This window comes from Notamacropus eugenii, chromosome 5, assembly GCF_028372415.1.
Source record: "Notamacropus eugenii isolate mMacEug1 chromosome 5, mMacEug1.pri_v2, whole genome shotgun sequence".
Lineage (NCBI taxonomy): Eukaryota > Metazoa > Chordata > Mammalia > Diprotodontia > Macropodidae > Notamacropus > Notamacropus eugenii.
Genome location: NC_092876.1, coordinates 101895278 through 101920099, shown reverse-complemented (window position 1 = coordinate 101920099; position 24822 = coordinate 101895278). Strand labels below are relative to the sequence as shown.

The following is a 24822-nucleotide window of genomic DNA, read 5'->3' as shown; positions in this document are numbered from 1 at the left end:
TCTCTATATTCTTTACTTTCATCATTTCTTCTCAAATAGATTTAGGAGATAATTGATTTGAAAGTTTCCTCCAGTGGTATAGAGTATAACCTATCCATGCCTGTCCTTCTTGCCACTTCTTTCTACAGAGCAATATTCCATTACATTAATATATCAAAGGTTTTTCAAATATTCCCCCAAAATTACATATATATATTATTTCTAATTCTTTGCCCTCCTCAAAAAAGTGCTGCCATGGAAATTTTGCTGTTTAGTGAATAACTGCAAATTCCAATTTAGTAAATAATTCCAGAATAAGGTTAGGGTAATTCATAATTCCACCAATAATACCACATACTTGTGCCTGTCTTCCCACAGTCCCTCCAATAGTGACTTTCTCACATTCTGCTAACTTCTGGGAATTTTGAAAGTATCAGGTGAAATCTCAGATGTGTTTTAATCTGCATTCTTCAGCTATTAGTAGGGTGGATTATATTTCTATATGATCATTTATAACATGTAATTCTTCTGAAAACTGTTCAAACCCTGTGACTACAGATCAAATTCCTTATTGTTTTCCCATGGTATATACCCCACTCTTATTAAATCTAGGTATAAGAGAATATAGAAAGATGGCAAATTAATCCATTTGTATTGCTACAGATTAAGATATTCAGGGGAAGGTCCTCGCATTTTAAGAAGATGCCTTATAAAAAATTTATGGAAGGCTATGCTCAAGAATTTGTCTAGGATGAGGAAGTATGGGCAGGTTACAATCTGCACTGATGGAGACCATTCTCACATTAATAAAATGAGAGATCCATCAAAATTATCTAAAAGCCAATCAGGCATGCACCACTGAGGTACAAGTTTAATAAATACATGGGATTTTAAAGTACAAATAATATTATGATAAAGCAGAAAACTACTATCAATATAAACTGGGATAAATGATTAAATACTTAGTACATTAAAAGGCAAAATGAAGGTATGATTTTCATTTCAACTGCTTGACACATTAAACTGACAGTATTAACTATTCATATATGGTAATTCAGTATAAAGAGATTCTTAAAATAATGAAGGCAACACAGTCCATGAGTATCATCTAGCAATGAAGAATATAATAATTTTTCAGGTCACTAAATATATAATAAACAATTTAATTTGAAGTGAACTTCTGCAAACATCTGCTGGGTACTCTCTAGAGTATGTAAGAAATGCCATAATGTCACATAGAAAGATTTATTTCTCCTCTGGAAAACCTACTCAAAAAGGGGAACAGGAGGGGAAGCTCTTTTTTTCATTTTATAATAGAATACACTTTATACTGTCTTTTTAACCTTTTAGTACCATATATTAAAATTTCCTGAGGAGACATGGTGATGTTTGACATCTGAATAAGTAGGTATCCAGATTTAGAAGCTCAAAAGGGATAAAGTGGAATGCAAGTACTTAAATATATTCTTAAACTGAAGACTCTGGGGTACAATCTTTTATTTAAGTAGTATTTGTTACTTTATAGGTGCTTATCATTAATAAGACTTTTCATTGTGTCCACAGCATTTCTTTATTCAAAATGGTTAGAAGGATTCATAGTAAGCCTTTAAAATGGAAATCCAAATGAATCAGGAAAGATACTACTTACAACTCCAATAACTGTAAGTTTTATTTGACAATAAATAGAAAGTAATATTTATTTAATCAAAATCACTAAAGCCAACATAAATGAAGAAACTAGCACTTAGTAGGTGTAAAAGAAGAAAATATTTCAGTTACGAACAACAGAAGGAATTTTGTAAAATTACATTTTTCCTATAATCTTTTCATTGCTCAGATGACTGTTGGAGGGAATATCAGCAAACAATATTTATTAGGGATACCAGATACATGAACGTTAAACTACAATGTAATAATTGCATGGTAGCCAAATGATCATACATTTGAACATTCTTTTATCTCTGCTGCATAAAAACTGAATATCAAGGTGAATAAATTATAGGTATACTGAAGGTAGTATATATATATATATTTAGCTATTGAGAAATATAAAACTACATTATGAAAATAGAAAATATTACTACTACTATCTCAACATTGTGGGAATAGGCAGAGAATAATGGAATCTAAGTTTTTAAATAATTCTTGCCAACATCATCACAAACAGCCTCTAGATTTCTAGCTTTTAATGTATAAAATGAGAATAAAAAAACAAGCAAAAGAAAATTAAAGAATGCAAAGCATTTTTAAAATATTAAGAGCCAAAAGAAATTATTTTACATTCAAACTAATTATTTTAAACTAGATAATTATATATAAACATGCACATAATACATCACTGTTAATGAGAATACAGTAAAAAAGGTAAATGGCATGGGTTCAGAGGATCATAGATTTAGAGATGGATTTGACCTTAGAGGACTTGTAGTCCAGCCCAATCCCTTTGCACATAAGAAAAACAGCGACCCAGTGAAGTGACATAACTTGTCTAAGGTCATACAAGTATGAAGGAATGGAGCCAAGGTTCTGGGAAAAATCTCTTAAGTATTTACAGACAATATTAGTGGTCTCAAAAATAGTTGTATTTCCTCAACCCTCCATATCATTCTGAATACAGAAAATGTAGTAATTTATTAAGCTTAACACTGTAAATATTCAAGTTAGGAAAATTTCTCCTTTCCCTTCTAAGAAAATATACAGTGATTACAAACATTTATTAATATTGCTTGCTATATGTACATATATGTGTATATATATATATATATATATATGTATTCTTATTTGGTATAAAGACATTTTTATAAAATTTCAATTACAGAATTAAAATCAAAACAAATTGAACAGTTTTTTAAATGGAAAATAATAAATTTATCAATTAACAGAATACTAATCCACTGTTCTGGTACACAAATACATGAAAAACAATTTTTACCTTTAGGGGCCTGCAGACCCCTTCGGTAATATGTCCAACTATTTCTTGAATGCTTTCTTCTACACCTATAGTTGAATATATATAAGAGAAATAATCATTCACATTTTCTTCTTTATATGAAGGTACTTTATATGTGAACTCAAAATTCCTCTAAAATTTTTTAAATGTGTTTCTATACTCACCAAGAACACAGACCATCTGACTGATGCCAAAGCATCTAAAATTACCATATTTCTTTTTATTAAATTCTCATTAATTTGGATATCTGAATTTGTTTCAAATCTTGCATCTGGTACTGTTCCTAATTTGTATGTCTGTATTATGTTACTGATGGGTTCACACATATGAACATTATTACGTTGCGGGGAAAAAAGAGTAAGTATAAGGGTAATTCTGGGAAATGATTTGTGAAGTTTATTAGTTAAAAAGCATGGTATAAAGAAAAACTTCTGTAAAAATTCCAACTTTATTTGAATAGGAAACAATTACCAGAAAAGTATTTACAACTGGAAAGAGGAACTAGACTGATAATATAAGTGTAAGGGATAACCTATGGACAGCTTATGTACTCTACTCGTACGTACGCTATGTCAAGAAATCTAGAGGGAAATCTCCAGTAGGTAGTGGATATTTGAAAGGACAAAGACAAGATGAAGTCTCGTGACTTTGCACATTGATAAGATCACAGAACCATTAAAGTAAAATATGATAAAAGTAATTTAATAGTTAAAGACCAAAACTTCTTCCTGCTGAATAATCAGCATATTCACAGAAATTCTGCTATAAAAGGAAAAAAGGATGCTAAGCCAAATATATTACTTAGTTAAATCACTATTTAAAATGTTCAACTCTATGAAGTTAACTGTTCTTTTCAAATCTGCATTTCTCTTGAGAACCTTATGATGTACTCTATTTACAGCAGTTGGTTCAGGCAAAATAATCAAGTGAGAGGTCAAAATATTTGCTATTCCCAAAAACATGTTATCTCTGAATCACCCAACAAATCTCAAAATTCTACAACAGTTATCCTAAGGTAGTTGTAACTAAAAATATCTGAAATTCAAAAAGCAACTCATAAAAAAATGATTTTTTTCCAAAGATTGGTTTCTAATCCTGAATCCAAAACAAAAAATTTTTAAATTCAAATCGTAAATCTGTAGGGAACTTTAAAAGTCATCAATACAAGAAAATAAATTACAATTAATTGAAAATTTTTGCAGTAAGGAACATATTCTAAATAATAAAAGATATTTTAACGTATTAATTAATAATTAATGATTGGTTAATTAAGATATAATAAACATTCTAAATAACAGAAGATATATTAGGTAGAGAACTTAAGTATCACTAAGTGTACAATCAAGAGGATAAATGCATATTTCTGCCCCAGTATAGAAGTATTATTCAGGTTATAAAAATATTAGTTTGAAATAAAATATTAAGTTAATACAAGCATTGCATGACTATTTTAAGCTTTCATTTGATAAGTCTAAGAATTATAATAAGGAAATCAAGGAAGACTTGATATGTTCATAGAACACAAATTTATAAGTATTTCTCTTGTGAAATAAAACCTGCTTCAGACTTCCCTTAAATCAACTACATATCTGCTATTAAAACCAAGGGGCTTATATTTCTAGTGCTAGAACCAACAATAATTCACTGAAGGCCTTAAAGGTTACTTGACTTCAATTTCCTTACATACTACTATTTTCTATTTATAAACATAGTGATATACATAAAAATGATATTTAATAATAATCCTATATTAAGCACCACATTCATCCATTACTGGAACTATGAAAAGAAGAGTTCAAAGAGATTGCGGGGATCTGCGCAAAAAACATGAAAAGGAAAGGATCTAAAAGCGAAGGAAAAGGGTAAAGAAAGATTAGCAATTTGGAGTATCAATGCTGGCAAAATTGAGATGTGGGAAAGAGTATATGAATGAGACAATGAAGAAACAGAAAAATTGGAATGGATAATACATATTAAGGACTTGAGAGAGACAATGTTGTTCTTGTAAAGTAAGGCCATATTATGAAAGGGGTCAAAAGGCATAAGGAGCAAATTGAAACTGACGTGAAAGGAAGTAGGAGATGGGGAAACATTGTAGGTTTTTGACCAGGGAACTGACACAAAGCCAAAATTTTAGGTTAGCCTCCAGGTGGCATATGCAGAATGAGGTCAAGGATAAATAAATGGAGGCAGAGAAATTAGTTAAGAAGTTATTTTCATAAGTAATGAAAGTCTAAGGTAGTTTACGAGGATGTTTGCAGTGATAATGGAGAAGAACATAATAGTACCCATGTTTATAGTTAATCAACGTATGACTACTTCTGACATTACCTTGTATGGTTACCATTTTTAATAATGCCTCAAGATGTTCCTTTTCAGAAGCGGTAGCTTGATGGAGCCAAGCCAACATGTCTCCCACATACCTAATAAAAACATGTATAATTAAAGATTCTTCCTACAAAAATGTAGGAAAAAAAGCATTTGTTCTATCTTACTATCACTGTACCTCAAAGGATCATGAGAGTGCATTTCAATAGGTCGAGGAGTCCCTCCTGGGCCACCTCTTGTAAGTGCATCAATAAACCCACGGACAACTGTACTTCTTCGAGCTGTCCCAAATTCATCTAAGGTATACCTAGAAATAGAGAAACATAAAGACTAACATGAAAAAAAGTTTTGTTTTATTCATTGCATATCACTATGCCATTGTTGACTTATGCATGTAAAACCTCCAAAAGATTCAATATGGTACTCTGTAAAAATCAATAGCATTTTAAAACAATAACATTTATTTATGAGGTCATTATCACCCTGGAATTTCAAAGTATATAGACATAATTTTCTTTGTTATGAGTAAAAGGAATTAGATTTGAAAATGGAAGAGTGATAACATTAGAAAAGAAGTGAAAGTGATAAACATAGTCAGGAGTTAAGAATATAGTTTTCTATACATTAATACTTTCTAAACAGGAACAATCCAGACATATGATATTTTTGTTTTTAGAAGATCAATAGTATCAACACCTTGAAGTGAACAAAATACCATGGCACAATTTTCTCAGTATCAGAAATTAAATACCATCAATATAATATAATTAGTAGGCATTAGAGTCCATATGAAAAACAGTCATCATGTAAGAAAACAGTGGCTTAGGGCATAAAATATTTAGATGTTTTTTCATGTAATACCTTGTTCCCATCAACAACCAAAACTTAATCTCTTTTTTTTATAAATTTTAGTGTAAATCATTTCAAATATATTATAAATTTTCCAATTTAAACAAATAAAATGAACATAAATTTTAAGTTTCTTGATGAAGGGATCATTCCATAAGCATTTTATTTCTACTACCAGCATATTATATATACTAAAGAGATTCAAATTCAATTTAACATACATATTTTGAGGGCTCATTTTTTCAAGATCATTTTACAAGATCATTGTACTAGATTAGGATTGAAGGGGGAAAAGTCTAGAGAAGATACAATTCCTCCCCTCACACAGTTTACACTCCAGTAGGAGGATAAAGCAAATAGAATGACAGCTTGGTTGGTTGTTGTCCTTCGTTTTTGAAGAGGACCAAAATGACATCGCTATGATAAAGTCAAGTTTCAATGTGTCCAATTATGGCTGATCAGGCCAATAAGAGCTCAGAATGCTCTACCACAGATTGGGCACAGGTAGTCCATGTCAACATTTGGGGTGGTTACTCTAAATTTGCGCATCTTATGTTTACTTTGTGCTGTCTCAATTCTGCTTTGCTCATAGAGCACATCACCCTTTCTGATGTGGGCACACCATGCTGAGGGGTCCTGTGCCAGTGTCTCCCATGTTGCACAGTAGAATCCCAAGTTCTTAAGAGAGACCTTGAGAGTGTCCTTGTATCACTTCTTCTGACCACCATGTGATTGTGTGCCCCATGCAAGTTCTCCATAAAATAGTCTTTTTTGGCAAGTGTACATTATGCATTCGAACAGTGTGACCAGCCCAGTGGAGTTGTGCTCTCTGAAGCATAGTTTGAATGCTTGGCAGTTTAGTTCGAGTAAGGACCTCAGTGTCTGGTACCTTATCCTGGCAGGTGATCTTCAGAATCTTCCTAAGACAGTTCAAATAGAAGCAATTCTGTTTCCTGGCATGGCACTGGTATACAACGAGGTCAGTACAAGAGCTCCATAAACCTTTAGTTTGGTAGGCAATGTAATACCTCTCCTCTACCACACTTTCCTTTGGAGCCTCCCAGATACTGAACTAGCTATGGAAATGCCTGTGTCAACCTCATCGTCAATGTGTACATCCTTGGAAAGTACACTAGTACAATGCACAGTCAGAGGTCCAATATAAAGTCCTAGTGGACTGAAAGTAGAAGGGGAGAGAAGACAAGCCACAACCCTGGCTTCTTTCTCTACTTGCCCGCCCGCCCAGCTTCCAGCTCCTGTTGCCTGAGCCACTGTACTGAAGCCAATGAATTTGTTCAAATTGCTTATGAAAAGGAACGTAAATATTTACTAGTCCACAGTAGGCAATTTGTGTTAGGGAACATTAAATTAGAATTCATTGTTTTCTAACTATAAGGTATCTAGTCTATAGAGAAAACAATCAATACTAATATTTATTAACACTATTCTTTCTTCTCCTGCCTCAATACAAAGAAGGATATTCACTGCACTTTTTGTAGGCCATAATAACATAAATACAAATTAAGATAATACCCCTAAATTATTTTAAAGATGTAGAGCTATATCAGGCTACAAAAGAAAACCTTTATAGAGCTAGACAAAATAATAACAAAATTAATTTAGAGAAACAAAACCTACAATCTTAAGATGAGGAACACACAAGGCATTATTAAGTCCACAAAGTAGATAACCTATTCCCAAAGAAATTATAAAAATAGCTAGCATTAATATAGCACTTTAAGGTTTGCAACACATTTTATGAACATTATCTAATTTGATCCTCACAACAACCCTGAGATGTAGGTGCTATTATTATCCTCATTTTATAAATGAGGAAACTGAGGCAGAAGTCAACTGACTTGCTCAGAGTCACAAACTAGTGTCTGAGGCAGCATTCAAACTTGGCTCTTCCTAATGCCAAGTATTACCCACTATCTCTTATCCACTGCCCAACATAGCTAAGAAAAGAAAAACAGACTTACAAGCAACATCATCAAGTTAAAACCAGGCATATTTTTTCCCAATCAATCTATAAGCATTTATTAAATGCTTATGCCAGGCTAGATGCTGGGGACACAAACACCAAAAAAAAAATCCAAAAAATGAATAAGGTCTTGCTCTCAAAAGGCTTACATTCTCTTAGAAACATTTCACACATACATAAAATGTATATTTTTGTTACGAAAAATGAGCATTCCATTTTGGAGTTTAGTAAGAAATTAAAGAAAAGAAATATAAACAAAGTTGCCAAGAAAAGAGCTGGGGGCAGGCAACAGAGAATGCAGTACACAAAAGAACAAGGCACAGGTAATTCATTCCAGAGGGTCTTCTGAAAGGGGTGAAAAGGGCTCAGGAAAAATAATGAAACATAAGTATCACAGTTGTGCAGAATTGGTAATCCTCTTGAAAAGATCCATATGACTATACTCATCTCAATTTCATAAATCAGAATTGTAAATAAACAAGATCTGATGGCTATGGCTACAGGGCTGCTTAAATGATTTTTATTCTCTTTTAAACGTTAAAGACTCACTGAGGGAATCCTTTCTTCTTAAAGAAGAATTAAATGTAAATTACTGTGTTTTTTCCATTTATGGGGTATTTGAATTAGCTGGCTTATCACCTATACTTTGAACATATTAAAGTGATTTTTTGGTTTCATCAATCTGAACCATTCAGACATATTTGCCTTCTGGAAATATGGCCATACTTCATCACTTCTTTTTGTTACTGTGGCTATTGTTGCTCTACTCTTTGTGTTACAAATAAAATGTATGGTCATCTAACAAATAAATGAACATATAAATAGACATATAACTTAAGAAACTATATAATATTAATCATTTGCATTATAGACAACATTCTGGTTGAAAATTTAAGATATGTGATGAAAGTAAAAAAAATACAGTGCAACCTTATTATAATAAAAATCAAAATCTTACTATAACTCAGATGAATTACTGATAAAACCATGCTCCAAATCAAACAACAAGTCTTTGCTAAACACCTCCAGGTAACCAGGCATTGTATCCTGGGGAAATGAAACAGCTCCTGCCCTCAAGGAGTTTATATTCTAGAGGGGTCAAGGGGAAAAGGAATACCATGTATGCTTAAGTATATACAAGGCACAAACAAAGCATTTATAATGTAATCTTGGATAGGATGGCAACCAGCAGTGGAAGAGACCAGGAAAGGGTTCCATAGGAAGGTAGTACTTTGCCTTGGTTTTGAAGGAATCCAAGGATGTCCATCAAGATACAGAGATGAGGAGTGTGAATTATTTCAGGCGTGAAGGAGAGTCAATTGAAAGATCTGGAGATGGGACACTGTTTTATAGAACCACAAGAATGCCAATATGATTTGACCTCAGAATACATAGAGGAAAGTAAGATGTGAAAAGACTAAAGAGGTAGTAAAGGTCCAAGTTGTGAAGTGTTTAATATCTGATCCCAGAGGTAATAGGGAGCCAGTGAAGTTTATAGTAGGTGAGGTGACATGATCAGATCTATACTTTTAGAAAATCACTTTGGCCACCATGTGAAGGATGCATTAGAATGGGGAAAAAGCTGAGGATGGGAAACCAATTAGGAGGCTACTGCAATAGATCAACTGACAAATGATAAAAATCTGATCTAGGATGGTGGCCATGTGAACACAGAGAAGGGGCATATATGAGTAATGTAGGGATAAAGGAGTAAGAGAGAAAGGGGAGTCAAAGATGACACCAAGGGCGCCCCCAATAGTAATAAGAAGTTTGGAGGAGAGATGTGGTATGGAGGGAGATATAATTACTGAATAATAAAGTCTAATATAACAAAGTTGGTGTATATGGATGGTAGGTAGTCTTATCCTTTTGTAGCAGTTTTTTTTTTAATTTAAATTTATTTTTTTTAATTACAGAATAAAACCAGCATTTCCACAACATAGTACAATAAAAATGATTGCACATGAAACTGCAAATTCACCATGCACAACTTGCTATTCCTTTTAAATCCACAAGAAAGTTTTCATGTAAAGTTCCTTTTTTTCTTTTTTTTCTCCAGTTCTCTTCTCCTACCTCAGTTTTAAGGGGAATCTACTGTAAATATGTTCCAATTTCCATGAATATTACCTTTCAATTTCTGTTCCCTCAGTATTGAAATTTAAGTCTTAACTTAAATAAAGGCTTTCTTAGAGCACAACGTATTCAACCAAGTAACCGATAAACTTGCTGTCTGAATTCAGTCTGTATTATTGATTCTCTCATCTGACAAAAGATTTACTAGTATCTATTAAAGATTCAGTGAATAAGAACTTAGGAAACTAAGGATGTAGAAGACTGAGACTTAGCATTTCATTCCACAATACTCCTTTAAAAATATTTATTTAAAATTTTTTTCCATTTAGCAAGTATTTATATTATCTACCTTCCATCTCCATACACACTGTATAACCATCCCTACTCCCTGTCCTGGAAAAAAAATAAAAATAAAACACTTTAAACAAAAAGTAAAATCAAGTACAACAAACGATCACATCCCACACCAGCACATCCCAAACCATGCATCTTCTTCTGCATTTTTAGCATGCTGCCTCTCCATTAGGAGATGGGATAGCACTCTTCCTCTAGAATAATGGCTGATCACTGCATTGATCAGAGTTTTTAAGTCCTTCATAGTGGTCTGTCTGTATACTGTTGTACTTACATTATAAATTGTTTTCCTGACTCTTCTCACTTTACTGTGTGTGAGTTCATACAAGTCTTCCCAGGTTTCTCTGAAATTTTCTCCTTTGCTATTTCTTTCAGCAGAAAAGCATCCCATTACATTTCTCAATTGATGGGTATCTCCTCAGCTTTCAATTCTTTATCCCCACAAATAAAACTCCTATGAATATTTTCATACATATAGGATGTTTTTCTTTCTTTGATCATTTTAAAGGTACAGGTCTAGTAGTTGTATTGCTGAATAAAAAAGTTTATATGGTTTGGAAACTTTTTGGGCATAGTTCCAAAGTACTTTTCAGAGCAGCTGGACCAATTCACAGAACTATAATGCACCAATATACCTGTTTTTCCCAAAGCTCCTTTAATATTCATCATTTTCATTTTTTGTCAGCTTTGCTATTCAGATGGCAATAGAACTTCAGGATTGAATTAATTTGCATTTCTCCATTTATTAATGATTTGAAGCAATGTTAATATGGTTATAGACAGTTTGAGTTTCTTTCCTTTTCAAAACTGCCTGTTCATATCCTTAAACCATTTGTCATTTGAGGAATGGCTCTTATAAATTTGAATCAATTCCTATTTAGAACTGAGACTTTTTTATGCAACATGCTACAAAGTTTTCTCCCCATCTAGTTGTTTCCCTTTTAATAATGGATGCTTTCATTTTGTTTGTGATAAACTTTTAAATTTTTACATAATCAAAACTGTCCATTTTATCTTCTTGTAATCCTCTTCTTTTCTCAGCTTTTCCTGTCTGTAGATGTAAAAGATGATTTCTTCCTTGCTCCTCTAATTTGCTCATGATTTGACTTTTTACATATAGGTCATGTATTCATTTGGAGCTGATCTTACATGGTATGAGATGTTGATCTAAGCCTAAAATTTCTACCAGGCTGCTAATATTCAGCTAATATTCAGATAAATAAGTTTTTCCAACAGTTTTTGTCAAATCATGAGTCCCTTACCCCAGTGTCTAGGGTTTTTGGGTTTAACTAAACACTATGCTACTGTTTGTTCTGTAAATTTTGTACCCATTATGGTCCATTGAGCAACATTTCTTAAAATCAATACCACATCATTTTGATAATTATTGCTTTGTAGTATAGTTTGAGGTCTCGTTCAACAAGCCTTTTCCTTCACATTTATTTTTTCCAGTGCTATACAGTAATTTGATTGGTATGGCATGGAATGTATAAATTTATCTAGGTAATATAATTTTTAGTAGATTGGTTCAGCCTACTTATAAGCAATTAGTATTTCTCAAATTATTTAAGTCTGTCTTTATTAGCATAAAGAATCTTTTGTTGCTATATTCACATATTTCCTAGGTGTATTTTGATGGGCAAACTCCCAAGTATTTTATTGATTCTCTAATTATTTTAGATGGAATTTCTCTTTCTATTGCTACTTTCTAGGTATGGTTGGTAAAATATGCTATTAATTTACAAGAATTTATTTTATATTTTCCAGCCTTGCTGAAGTTGTTTAGATTAATATTCAATTGACCCTAGGATTTTCTAAGTACACCATCATATCACTTGTAAAAAGTGCTCATTTTAGTTCCTTTCTTTGTCTATGATTATTCTTTTCTTTTAATTTCTTTTTCTTGTCTTCTTACTATAGCTAAGATTATTTATATCAAATTGTAGTGATGATAATGAATACCCTTGATTTACCCCTTATCTTAACAGAAAAGCATCTAATCTATTTCCACTACAAAAATGCTGGCTCTCAGTTTTAGTTCTCCTATTAAGTAAAAATCCATTTATTCCCATGTTTTAGAGTGTTTTTTTTTAAAACAAGAATATGCATTACATTTTGTCAAAAGTGTTTTCTGTGCCTTGACATAATCATATGATTTTTGTTATCTATATGGCCAAGTATGCTTCTGTTTCCTAATACTGAACCAGCTCTACATTCATGGTATAAATCTCACCCAGTCACAGTGTACAGTCTTTGGCATGGTGGAGAAATAACTCCAGAGAGTCAAGAGTGGAGCCCAGAGAGAAATGAAAAGATGGATATAGCTCACTGAGACCTTTTCCTTAAAATGGAGATTCTAGGCATTTTTAAACCTTTTTTTCCATCTCTAACCACAGATCCAGTGCACTTTACTGGCAGAATGGTGATACCTTTGATAGAACTAAAGAGGTTTGAAAAAGGAGTGAGTTGAAAGGAGAAGAAAGAAACACCATTTTGGATATACTGAATTTGCTCAAACTTCCTAATGATGAAAGAAATAAAAATCAAAGCAACTGGAAAACAACACACAAAAACAATTAGGAAGGACAAAAAATGATAAAATTTAAATCTGACAGAGTCACAGGTAAAGAAGCACAAGGTAAGTACATTGCTGGTAGGATTATAAGCTGGTATAAATAGTCTGGAGCATAATTTGATAATACAGGGTGATGTAAAAGTCTTAGTACCATAGTATTGTTTTACGTTATTAAAGCTCAAAATAGCACTAATACTTTTTTAACTCAGCAATTCAATTTTTAGGATTTTAACCTTAAAATTTAAGTAAAAAAGGAATTATCTATATAAAGACATTAATAGCTATATAAAAATATCTCTTTGCCATATTTATTTGCAATAGCAAAAGTACTGCAAACAACCCATGTGTCCAACAAAATTCTATGGCATTATAAAATAGCATAAATATGAATATTAAAAATAGAAAGATATATATGAATCTAGTAAAAAGTGATATGGGCAATACCAGAAGCATATACACATTGACCCACAACCATATAGAAAAAAAGAAAATAAAGTCAAAGGATAAGAACCATAGATATGAAAAGAGTCACTAAGCAAATATTTCTTCTTTATTAATTTGTTTGGCTCTACTCCATTAAATGCTAAGAGTTTTATGTAAAATGGTTATTTGGTTACTTGCCTTTGCTGACTTTTAACTGTTTTGTTTTGTTTTTTTAAGAAAGAAATTCTGAGAGTTTTCCTGAACTGCAGGTTCAATGAGTCAACAGTATGACAAAGAAACTAAAAAACTCACATAAACTTTGGTTGCCATAAATGAAACAACCAATGCAAGCTAAAATATCCTGAAGAAGGGAAGTTATGGGTCTACTGTATTCTATCTTAGCTGGACCAGATCTAGTGGATAGTGCTCCCAGGAGAAGGGGGGGGGGGGGGGGGGGGATGACCAGGAAAGCAAAGGACGAGAAATCATGCCAAATAAATATCAGTTGAAATGATTAGGGATATTTAGGATATTGAGGGTAGCAAAGAGATACAGGTGAAGTTGTCTTCAAGAATTTGAAGGTATGTTACTTAGAAGAAGAATCTGAGTGATTCTGCTGACTCTCAGAATGGAGAACTAGGAGCAATTGGGTAAAAGCTATGATGGGCACATACAGGCTCCATGAAACAGCCACCCAAAAGTGAAGTGCACTTCCCAGTCAATGGAAGTCTTCAAACTGAAGCTGGGTGACCATTTTTCAAGGAGGTTTAGAAAAGAATCTAGTGGTTAGGAATGTGTTGGATAGATGACCCCCCTAAGTCCCTTCCAACTTTACTATTCTTTGATTTTATTTTCACTTTTCATCACACACTTATGGATAGCATGGTTAGCAGATGGCAAAAAAGGTGTTTCCCCACTAACTTCTCCAACAGAAAGATCTCAGCAAAAAGGAATTATAGGCTAGATGTAGCCTCACAAAAGGTCATCCGGAAGATAAGAAAACAGAAACATCATAGAAAGTAAAAACTTCATGAAGTGACATCCAACAACTGTGGTCATTACAATAGCTCTCATGTAGCATCCTCATCTTCCACCACAAGTTGCACACAACAGAATAGGCAGACTGGCAGGGGGATCTACCTGATCAGTGCACCAGGAACTCCTGCCTGAACCCACATATTCTGCCTCCAAAAGAGGTTGCAGGCGTTGATTCTAGAGTATTTTACAGAATTACAAAGAAGAAAGAGGGAGCAACTGGAAGAAGAGGGGTGGAAGCCAGGAAAGCACAGAACCAGCTAAAACTTACACATCCAGAAGAAAAGGACACAGACATGCTGGTGAGTTAAGTCTTTCCACATGCTATTTGCTCTGTGCAGGGACTTTGGCTAGACCCCTGATGTGCCTCTCTCACACTTAGAGGCTGAGGAAGGAGTGGAACGAAGAAGCATCAAAAAGTGAGGTAAGAAACCAGAGCCAAGTGACTGGGAAGACAAGAGAAGGTGGAAAGATTAAAAGTTCAAAGGAGAAAGCTCAGGCAGAAACCTTTATCAAAACTAGATAAATCAATAGAGAAACACATACAGAAAGAAGAAAGTGAATAAAAATGGAAAGGGAGGTCAGAAAAACAATGAATAATCATGCTATAAAGAAAAATGAGTCAAAACTTCCCAGATAAAAAGTAAAATTATGTAGATTCCCCCAAAAGCAAAGAACAGCAAAAAACTCCAAAACTGTTGAAAATACAAATGAAAGTGATACATGAATATATTGGGAATGAAATTAAATTGGAAATCAGGATTACCAATGCATAATTAAAGGAGGCAAAAAATAGATATTTTATAGAATGTACCCAAAGAAGTTAAGGCTCTAAAAGAGAAAAATGACTGATCTAGAAAATAAAAATACAAAACTGTAAGATAACGGGCAGAAGAGAAATAATAGGCAGCAACTTTAATAAAATACATAGTTCTATGCAAATCAAAGTAACTGTCCTTGAAAGTAAGTTTCAGAGAACAACTTAAAGACCCTAGACCTCCCCTAAGAACATGATGAATTTAAAATGAACAAAAATAAAAATATGAATACCACGTTGCTTGAAATAATAAAACTATCTAGACTTTGAGTACAAAATCAAATCTGCAAATAGCAGTAGTACAAAAACCAAGCAAATCTATAGTTATTTCAGAAAGAAACCTATATCCATTATGTATAGTAGTTAAAATTCACAGTTTTAATAACGAAGAATAAATTTTGCAAGCAGTCAGAAGACCTTCAACTGTGATAAAAAAAACCCCAATTAATAAACCAGGATTATGCTTTACCCACAAGAAATCAAAGAATTTAATCCTATATTACAGAAAAAGTAGAAGTTCTCAAGCTGCAACCGAAAATAAATCCTACAAATATAAGCCAAGTAGTAATGGAACCAAGTTGGACCTTCAAAGGACCTTTTCTCCTAATTAAAAAATAATTTAAAAAAAGGAGGAGCAGATTATTATTACTTCCAAACATTCCAAACTACAGAAACACAAGAAAAGTAAAATTATATTTTAAAAAAGGCCACAAAGTAAGTTCTCGTCTGTATAGTTTTTTAAAAATAGATTATATAGATAGATTAAATAGATAAATTTTTAAATAAATTGAACTGAAAGATCAAACAAAAAAGAAGAAAGAAAGAGCATCAAGGGACAAAAGAATTGAGAAGAATCCTAAAGGTACAAAAGAGATCTAAGAAGCTAAAACTTAAAAAGGAATCCTGCCCACTGAACCTGAGCACAAGATACCAAGTCCTGGAGAGGTGAAGCCACTCGGTTTGGCACACAGACTGGGGATGTGCTGTTTAGACCTCCAGTCTTACTGTACTCAGCTCTGTTTCTTCCATGTCACTTGTCACTGATGTTGCTGCCACACTCTCTGACCCTGAAGTCCACAACTCATTCCTAAGCCCCCAGGCTTCAGAACACCTGCCCTGGGACCACAGGCCCAGACTAGTAAGATCTCAATCAGCCAGCCAGCTCCAGAGCCCTGGTCGTGTTCCCATTTTGCCATCTTCCTGCCACACCAACGTATATTTACCAAACTCCCCTGCTTTCCACCTGCTGTTCTGGGAACAGTAAGTAAATTAATACCACTGCCATTTCTCAAAAAGGTATGTTAATCACCAGCTCCACTGCCTCCCTCTCCCATCTCTGTGACTTCCTAGACTAACACCCTCTTTCCTAGCTACCACTCCCCTGTATGTGTTTTTCTCCCACTAGAATGTAAACTTCTTGAGGGCAAGTACTGTCTCTTTTTCATATTTGCATTCCAAGAACTAAGAGTGTCTGGCATATAATGTTTAATAAAATGTTTTGTTCATTTGTGTATTCAGTCTCAAGGAATTAATACCCTGTGGAATAAATCCCATCCTTATGAGTGAATCTGTATGTGTTGTGGGAAGCATAACATGAGAGAAGTTGTGTGGCTGGGGAAAAGAGAGGCAAGAAACAGAAAAGTTTCTGCCTGATGGAAAGAATGGCAGAAAAAACACATCAATTTCTTTAGGATGTAAGGAAGGAGGATAAAAGCAATGAAGAAGAGGGACTGGGATGAAGGAAACATAAGGTAGGTCTCACCCCTGAAAGGAAAAGAAGAGGTGACAATGAAAAGAGAAAGGGGGCTTTGTGTGGTGGGGGTTGGGTAGGAGATGTGTGAAGGTATTTTACACATTAGGAGACAGCCTTCTCTGAAAATGGGTTGTACCTCCAGGACAGTATTCTACCATGACAGGATTTATGAGTCCTCAAGGACAGCCTAAACTCCAGATGTTGGAGGATCAGGAAGAGGATAAGAAATAGGAAAACCAAGCCCTAGGAGTGGGGAATGATTATGCTAAGAGCAGGGAAAGAATAGGTTTAAAGGCTCAGCACACAAAGTGGCCCATGCTCTGGACACTGCCACCATCTGACAGTTTCTAAGAAGGGATGAGAGGGCATAACCTAGAACTGAAATCACAGAGAAATGGGATAGAGGAGGAAGTCCAAATTTGGTACTCATAAGAGTGAGGTGTAGAGAGGATAAAAAAAGATAAGTCAATCAGCAAGCATGTATGAAATATCTACTGTGTACCAAGCACTCTGCAAGGTCCTAAGACAGAAGAAAAATTTAATCATCTCTACCTAAAAGACGGTTACATTTTTAAAAACTGAGGCAGCTGGTAGTAGAGTGGATAGAGTGCTGGGCCTGAAGTCCAGAAGACTCAAGTTCAAATTCCATCTCAGACATTTACTATTTATGTGATCCTGGGAAAATCACTTATCCTCTGTTTGCCTCAGTTTCCTCAAAAGGACAGTAGTAGAACCTACCTCACAAGATGGTTGTAAGAAGCAAATGAGATAATAATTGTAAAGTGCTTAGTAGAGTGCCTGGCACATAGTAGGCACCATATGTTAGTCATTATCATCATCACCTTTATGATGTCCTTTTTAAAATAAATTTAATCCACCCAAATCTACCTTCTCTTCCTCACACCTCTCGCAACACCTAATGAGAAAGAAAACAACACCTGTGTTACAAAGACACATAGAGTTAAGCAAAACATTAAAAAAAAAAAAGAGGTTTTAATCTGCACTGAGTCCTTCACCTCTTTCTCAGGATTAGTAGCAGTCTTGTGAGTCCAGAGTTCTTATGTCTTTTGAAGTTGTTTATCTTTACCATAGTTATTATATAAATTGCTCTCTTGATTTTTCTCACTTCACTCTCTATAGGTTCATATAACTCTTACCAGGTTTCTCTGAAACTGTTCCTTTCATAATTTTTTACAGCACAAAAATATTCCATAACGTTCAGAGAACATTTGTTCAACCACTGGGGAATGGCTCACTCTCCCACTTTTCAATTCTCTGATATCACAAATAGAGGCAGAATAAATATTTTTGCACATATGAGTCCCTCTTCTCTTTCTCTGATCTCTTTGGGGTATAAAACTAGTAATGGGATTGCTGGGTCAGAGGGTGTGCAAAGTTTAATGACTTTTTAGGCACAGTTCCAAACTGCTTTCCAGAACAGAAAGCTGGACAAATTCACAGTTCTACCAACAGTACATTAATGGACCTATTTTCCCATAGCCCCTCCAGCATTTGTAATTTGCCTTTTCTGTCAACTTGATAAGTATGAGGTAGAATCTTGGAGTAGTTTTAATTTACATTTCTTTGATTATTGGAGATTTTTTTATTTTTATTTATTTATTTATTTTTTAATTTTTAAAAATATGGCCATTGATAGCTTGGGCTTCTTTCTCTGAAAAATTACTTTTCACATCCCTAGATCATTTGGAAAATGGCTTATTATTATAAGTCTGAATCAGTTCTATATATATCTGAGAAATGAGACTTTTATAAGAGAACACTGCTGCAAAGATATTTTAAGTTTACATTCTAATGAGAGATATAAGCACATATATAAATATATGGCATAAAGTAAGTAAATAAAAAGTGGAAAATGCAAGGTACTTTGGGAAGGAAGGCACTAGCAATCAGGAGAGGGGGAGATCAGTAAAGGCTTCACATAGAAAATGGTGCCTGAGATGAATATTAAAGGAAGAGAGGGACTCTATGCAATGGAGACTAAGAGGAAATGCATTATAATACAAGAGAGGTGTTGCGGCAAAATTTAACAACTGATTAGGTGTGTGGGGTGAGGAAGAGCGAGGATAATGTTGAGATTATGAACATGGGAAACTGAAAAGATGGTAGTAGAAGAGGGTTTTGGGAGGAAAATAATGAGTTCAATTGTTGACACATGGAATTTGAGTTTTCTAAATTCATATACAATAAGTTTACTGAACTGCAAAAAGATGTAGATAAATAACACAATATCTTTAGGAGACTCTAATGCTCTTCTCATAGACTTGGATAAATTAGCCAAAAACAAAAAAAGGGAATATGGAATTTAACTGTTGGAAAAGTTAGGGGTGAAAGACTTAGAGTATGTTTGAATGAGAACATTACAACAACATATATTCCTCAGCACCTTGTGGTACTTTTATGATGAGATCATGTATTAAGTCACAGGAAAAATGATAAATAAATGTTAAAAAGCAGAAATATTAAATTCATCTTTTATGGGCTGTAGTTCAATTAAAATAATTATTAATACAGAGATACAATAAAGATATATACAAAAAAGAATAATGGCATCTTAAGTGATGAGTAGGTCAAAGAATAACTTACAGAAACTTGAAATAACTATATGAAAAGGAATGATAATGAGACAAAATATCAAAATTGTATGCTGCTTAAAGCAGTTGTCACAGAAAAAATTTTATCTCTGAAAATATACCTTAAGATAAAAAAAAGAGATTAGTAAATTATACAATTAAAAACTCCTAAAGAATCAATAAACAAATAAGCAAAAAAAATGAAATATTGAAAGTTAAAGAAAAAGATAAAAAACAAAGAGTCTATATGAATGATAAAATTTAAAAACTGGCCTTTTAAAAAGGGTACTTTTGATTTCATTGATGGAGGGAACTCCTAGATGAGGAAACTCCCTCTGCAAATGCAAGTCAAAATCTACTCTTAAACTAAAAAGCCTTAGAGTTTCCTCTAAGTGATTTGATTTGAGATTAAGTGATTTGACCAGGATCTCATATCCACTATGTCTCAGAAGCTCTGAGACAATGAGCCTATTGACTACATTAGAGGTGTTTTTTGAATGAGGAAACATCACAAGTTTTCAAAATAAATATAAAGTACGGAGGCCCTCTGATTGAAGGGCTAGAGGGTTTGGTAAACTCTTCCCAAAAAAGTTCCTTTAAAGAGGGATCAGGAGGGGGAGGAGCCAAGATGGCAAAGTAGAAAGATACACATATGCTAGCTCCTACCGCACAGCCCATAAAATACCTGTAAAGAAGGACTCTCAACAAATTCTGGAGCAGCAGAAGCCATAGAACAATGGAGTGGAGGAGATTTCTATCCCAGAGAGACCTGAAAGACCAACAGGAAAGGTCTGTCGTGCATAGGACACGGAGCAGAGCCCAGCCCTGCCTTGGCCACGCAGCACTGAAGGGAGCAGATCCAAGCAGGCTTCAGGGACAGAACCTCCAGTGGCAGTGCAGATCCCTCAACCCACAGGCACCAAAGGTCAATGAGAGGGTCTTTTCTGCTGGCCGAGAGGGGAGTGGGGTGTCCCCATAACTCAGGTCTCCTCAGGAGGCAGTAGTAGAGGCAATAGCAGACAGGGCTCCCAAAGCAGGCAGTAGCCAGCATCCATTGTTGAAGGTCTCATCAGAAAGCCCCTGAGGGAAATGAACCCAGTGTGACAGCCCTGCCCTCACCTGAGGAGCTGATCTTAATCTCATACTGAATAGCAGCCCTGCCCCCGACGAAAGCCCCTGAGGCTTGAGAGCAGCTCATTTGAATCTCAGCCCCCAGTGCTGGCTTGGCAGAGCTGGAGGCCAGGAGGTTGTGGAGAGGAAACTCAGAAGTAAAGTTACTGGTTGGGAAAATGCCCCAAAAAGGGAAAAAAAAAAAAGATCATAGAAGGTTACTTTCTTGGGGAACAGGTGTCTCCCCTCATCCTTTTGGATGAGGAAGAACAAGGCATACTATCACAGGAAGTCAAAGCCTCTGCCTCCAAAGAGAATGTAAACTGGGCTCAGGCAATAGAAGACCTTAAAAAACAAGTTAGCAGCTTACTAAAGGAGAACCAAAAAAATGCTGAGGAAAATAACAGCTTTAAAAAGAGGCTAACTCAATTGGAAAAAGAGGTCCAAAAAGCCAACAGGGAGAAGGAGGTTTTAAAAAGCAGAATTACCCAAATGGAGGAGAAGGTTCAAAATCTCACTGAACAAAATAATTCATTGAAAGAGAGAATTGAGTTCAGGGAAATGAACGACTATGAGTTAAACCAAGCAGTTAGTAAACAAAACCAAAAATTTGAAAAAATAGAATATAATGTGAAACAACTCATTGGAAAAATAACTGACCTAGAAAATAGATCCATGAGAAATAATTTAAAAATTATTGGACTACCTGAAAGCCATGATCAAAAAAAAGAGCCTAGACATTATCTTCCATGAAATTATCAAGGAAAACTGTCCTGATATTATAGAATCAGAGGGCAAAATGGATATTCAAAGAATTAACCGATCACCTCCTGAAAGAAACACGAACAGAGAAACTCCTAGGAATATTGTGGCCAAATTTCAGAGTTCCCAGATCAAGGAGAAAATACTGCAAGCAGCTAGAAAGAAACAATTTGAGTACTGTGGAAATACAATCAGGATAACACAGGATCTGGCAGCTTCAACATTAAGGGATCGAAGGGCTTGGAATGGGATATTTCAGAAGTCAAAGGAACTGGGATTGAAACCAAGAATCACCTGCCCAGCAAATCTGAATATAATACTTCAAAGGAAAAAATGGTCATTCAGTGATGTAGATGACTTTCAAGAATTCATGTTGAGGAAAAGACCAGATCTGTATTTAAAATTTGACTTCCAAGACAAAAATCAAGAGAAACATGAAAAGGTAAACAGAAAAGAAAAATCATAAAAGACTCTCTAAAGCTAAACTGTCTACATTACTACATGGAAAGAAAATATTTTTAACTCTTGAATCTTTTCTCAGTATTTGGGTAGTTGGAGAGATTGTATGTGCACACACACACACACACACACACACAGATAGATAGAGAGTACAGGGTGTGTTATATCAGAAGAGATGATATCCATACACACACACACAAAATAAAATAATTAAAATAAAATAAAATAAAATAAAAATTAAGGGGTGAAGGAGGAAAATTCCGGGAAGAGAAAGGGAGTAATGGAACAGGGCAGGCTATAACTCATAAAAAGAGATAAGAAAAAATCTTATTCAATGGAGGAGATAAGGGAGAAGGGGAGAGGGGGAAAAATAAAGCTACTCTCCCCACATGTGGCTGAAGGAGGGAATAACATGCTCACTAAATTTGATATGAAAATTTTTTTCACACCACAGGAAAGTAGGAGAGGAGGTGACAAGCAGAGCGAGGGGAATGTGAGAAGGGAGGGCAAATGGGAGAAGGGAGTCACTAGAAATGAACACTTTTGAGAAGGGACAAGGTCAATTGTAGGGGGAAAAAATAAGGGGGGATAGAGTATGACAGAGGGCAATATAATTAGTATGACACAACATAATTATTATGGAAGTCTTTTGCAAAAGAACACATATTTAGACTGCATTGAATTGCTTCCCTTCTCAGTGGGGCTGGGGAAGGAGCGGGGGTGGGAGAGAAGTTGGAATTCAAAGTATTAGAAACGAATGTTGAGAATTTTTATTGCATATAATTGGGAAATAAGAACTACAGGGATAGGGGTATGGAAATTTATCTTGCCCTGCAAGAAAAGAGAGAAGATGGGGATAGGACAGGGGTGGGGTGTGATGGAGGGGAGGGTACATTAAGGGAAGGAGTAATCAGAATGCAAGGTATTAGGAAGCAGGGGGAGGGGAGTGATGGGGAGAAAAATTGAACATGTTACAAAGTGAGGTAAAAGCAATTAGTATTAAAACAATACACTGAATTAATTACTGAGAATAAATCAATGACATCTTTAGTTTGGAGAAAAAAATTTCAGTCTAACTTTTCAAGAGGAAGGTAACCTCTGACAAAATTTGGCATTGATGGAAAAGTCAAGGTTTTAATGGTAAATTTGATTTTATGATTGCCATTTAATTTTAAATGTAAGCCACTTAAGACTTGCCTCAAAAAATGTTACTTAGCCAAAGTGAAACTATAATCATATTTGAAACCTGGTTATTGGAACTTGCCATTTTTAGATGCTATGGGACTATTAAGTGACTGTTCTTCTGAGTCTAACTCCAGGTATGGGTAGCAAGAAAGGCGATCTGAGCCTCTAATCCATGATGCCAGTAAGCTGATGAGATGCTGATATGAACCGCATAAGGTGATCTCAAGGGAAGGGTGGGAGAGTGACTGTTCAGCATGGGCTGAGGTGGGATTCTCCTGACTCAATTTCCCCACTGACACCTAGCAGACTTTAAGCCGGACTGAATGCAAGTGGGTAATCTAATCCTGCCTGGAATTGACATGAAGTTGGGGAGATATTGTATCCCTGCAATGTTCTTACTCTTGGTGGCAATTTCCTATAGTCAAAAGATTTGTAAGCTTAATACCAGATCTATTCAATTATAGATTATTGGGAGGGGAGCATCTGAGGTTGTCTAAAATTAAGCTATTAGGCACAGGACTTTAGACCAACAACAATAAATTAGGGTCCTTTAATTCTTAGTAATACTGTGGAGACAATTGGGTCAAGAGCTTGTGAAGTTAGCAACATAAATATTATTTGTGTCTCAGTTGGTTAATGTTTAAAAAAAAAAATTCTTTTGTGGTCCATAATGTAAATGCTTTAAAAAGAAGTATCACCTGACCAAAAGTTTGAATTGCGTTATCTGTTATAAACTGTGTTAAAAATAAATAAAAATATAAAAATAAAAAAAAAATAAAGAGGGATCAGAACTTGCCAAGTAACTCTACACTTTCCATCCAAGCTCTGCTTGGCTTTGACTCCACAGAACATCATTCCCCCACACCAGGTATCCCTGGCATCCTCCCTCTTCTTTTTAGTTTTCTTTTCTTCGCTGTCTTCACCCATTAGATTTTAAGTTCTTTGAGGGCAGAGGTTATCTTTCCTTTTCTTATTTGTATCCCAAGCACTCAGCAGTAGGCATTTAATGTTTACTGAATTGAAAGGACAGAAAACTTTGCACAAATAAAATCAACGCAGCTAAAATAGCAAGGGAAACTTGTTTGGAGAAAAAAATTCTATGTATCAGGTTATGTAATCAGGGCTTCAAAAGGAAAAATAATTTCATATTTGATCTTGGCAGTAATAGGAAGCCACTGGAACTGACTGAGTAGGGGTGATTTGTCAAAGCTGTGCTTTAAGGAAATCCCTTTTTCAGCTGAGTAGAAGAAGGGGTGGAGTGGGGAGAAACTAGAGGCAGAGAGGTGAGATCAACAATGCAGGTAGAGAAATTTGCCTTGCATAGAAACATTACTTCTTCAGGAGACACTAAAATGAAGACAACAGTAGGGGATGATATTGAAGTGAAGTGAGTTAAAGAAGAATAAAAAAGAAGAATCTCTCATTAAAGATCCTCAATTTTTTCAGGGAAGTATGAGGTGAAGTCTTTACCTGAGATGATGGTAGAAGGGAATCTTGCATTGAGGTTAAGAAAGGAAGAAAAGGTTTGGAACAGCTATAGCAATGACCAGAAGTGCTAACTGACTGCTGTAGTGAAAGTCCATTTAATATTATAT

General features: G+C 34.7%; 1 protein-coding gene across 1 annotated transcript in view; it reads right to left on the bottom strand.

The window, feature by feature from the left end:
• COG6 (component of oligomeric golgi complex 6) overlaps window positions 1–24822 on the bottom strand; it is a 149918-nt gene that overhangs the window by 63143 nt on the left and 61953 nt on the right. Inside the window, exons 9-11 of the mRNA XM_072610437.1 lie at window positions 5436–5564; window positions 5261–5352; window positions 2912–2976 (exon numbers count right to left, since the gene is read on the bottom strand). Coding sequence (XP_072466538.1) covers window positions 2912–2976; window positions 5261–5352; window positions 5436–5564 — 286 coding nt within the window. The remainder of the gene's footprint in view (window positions 1–2911; window positions 2977–5260; window positions 5353–5435; window positions 5565–24822) is intronic.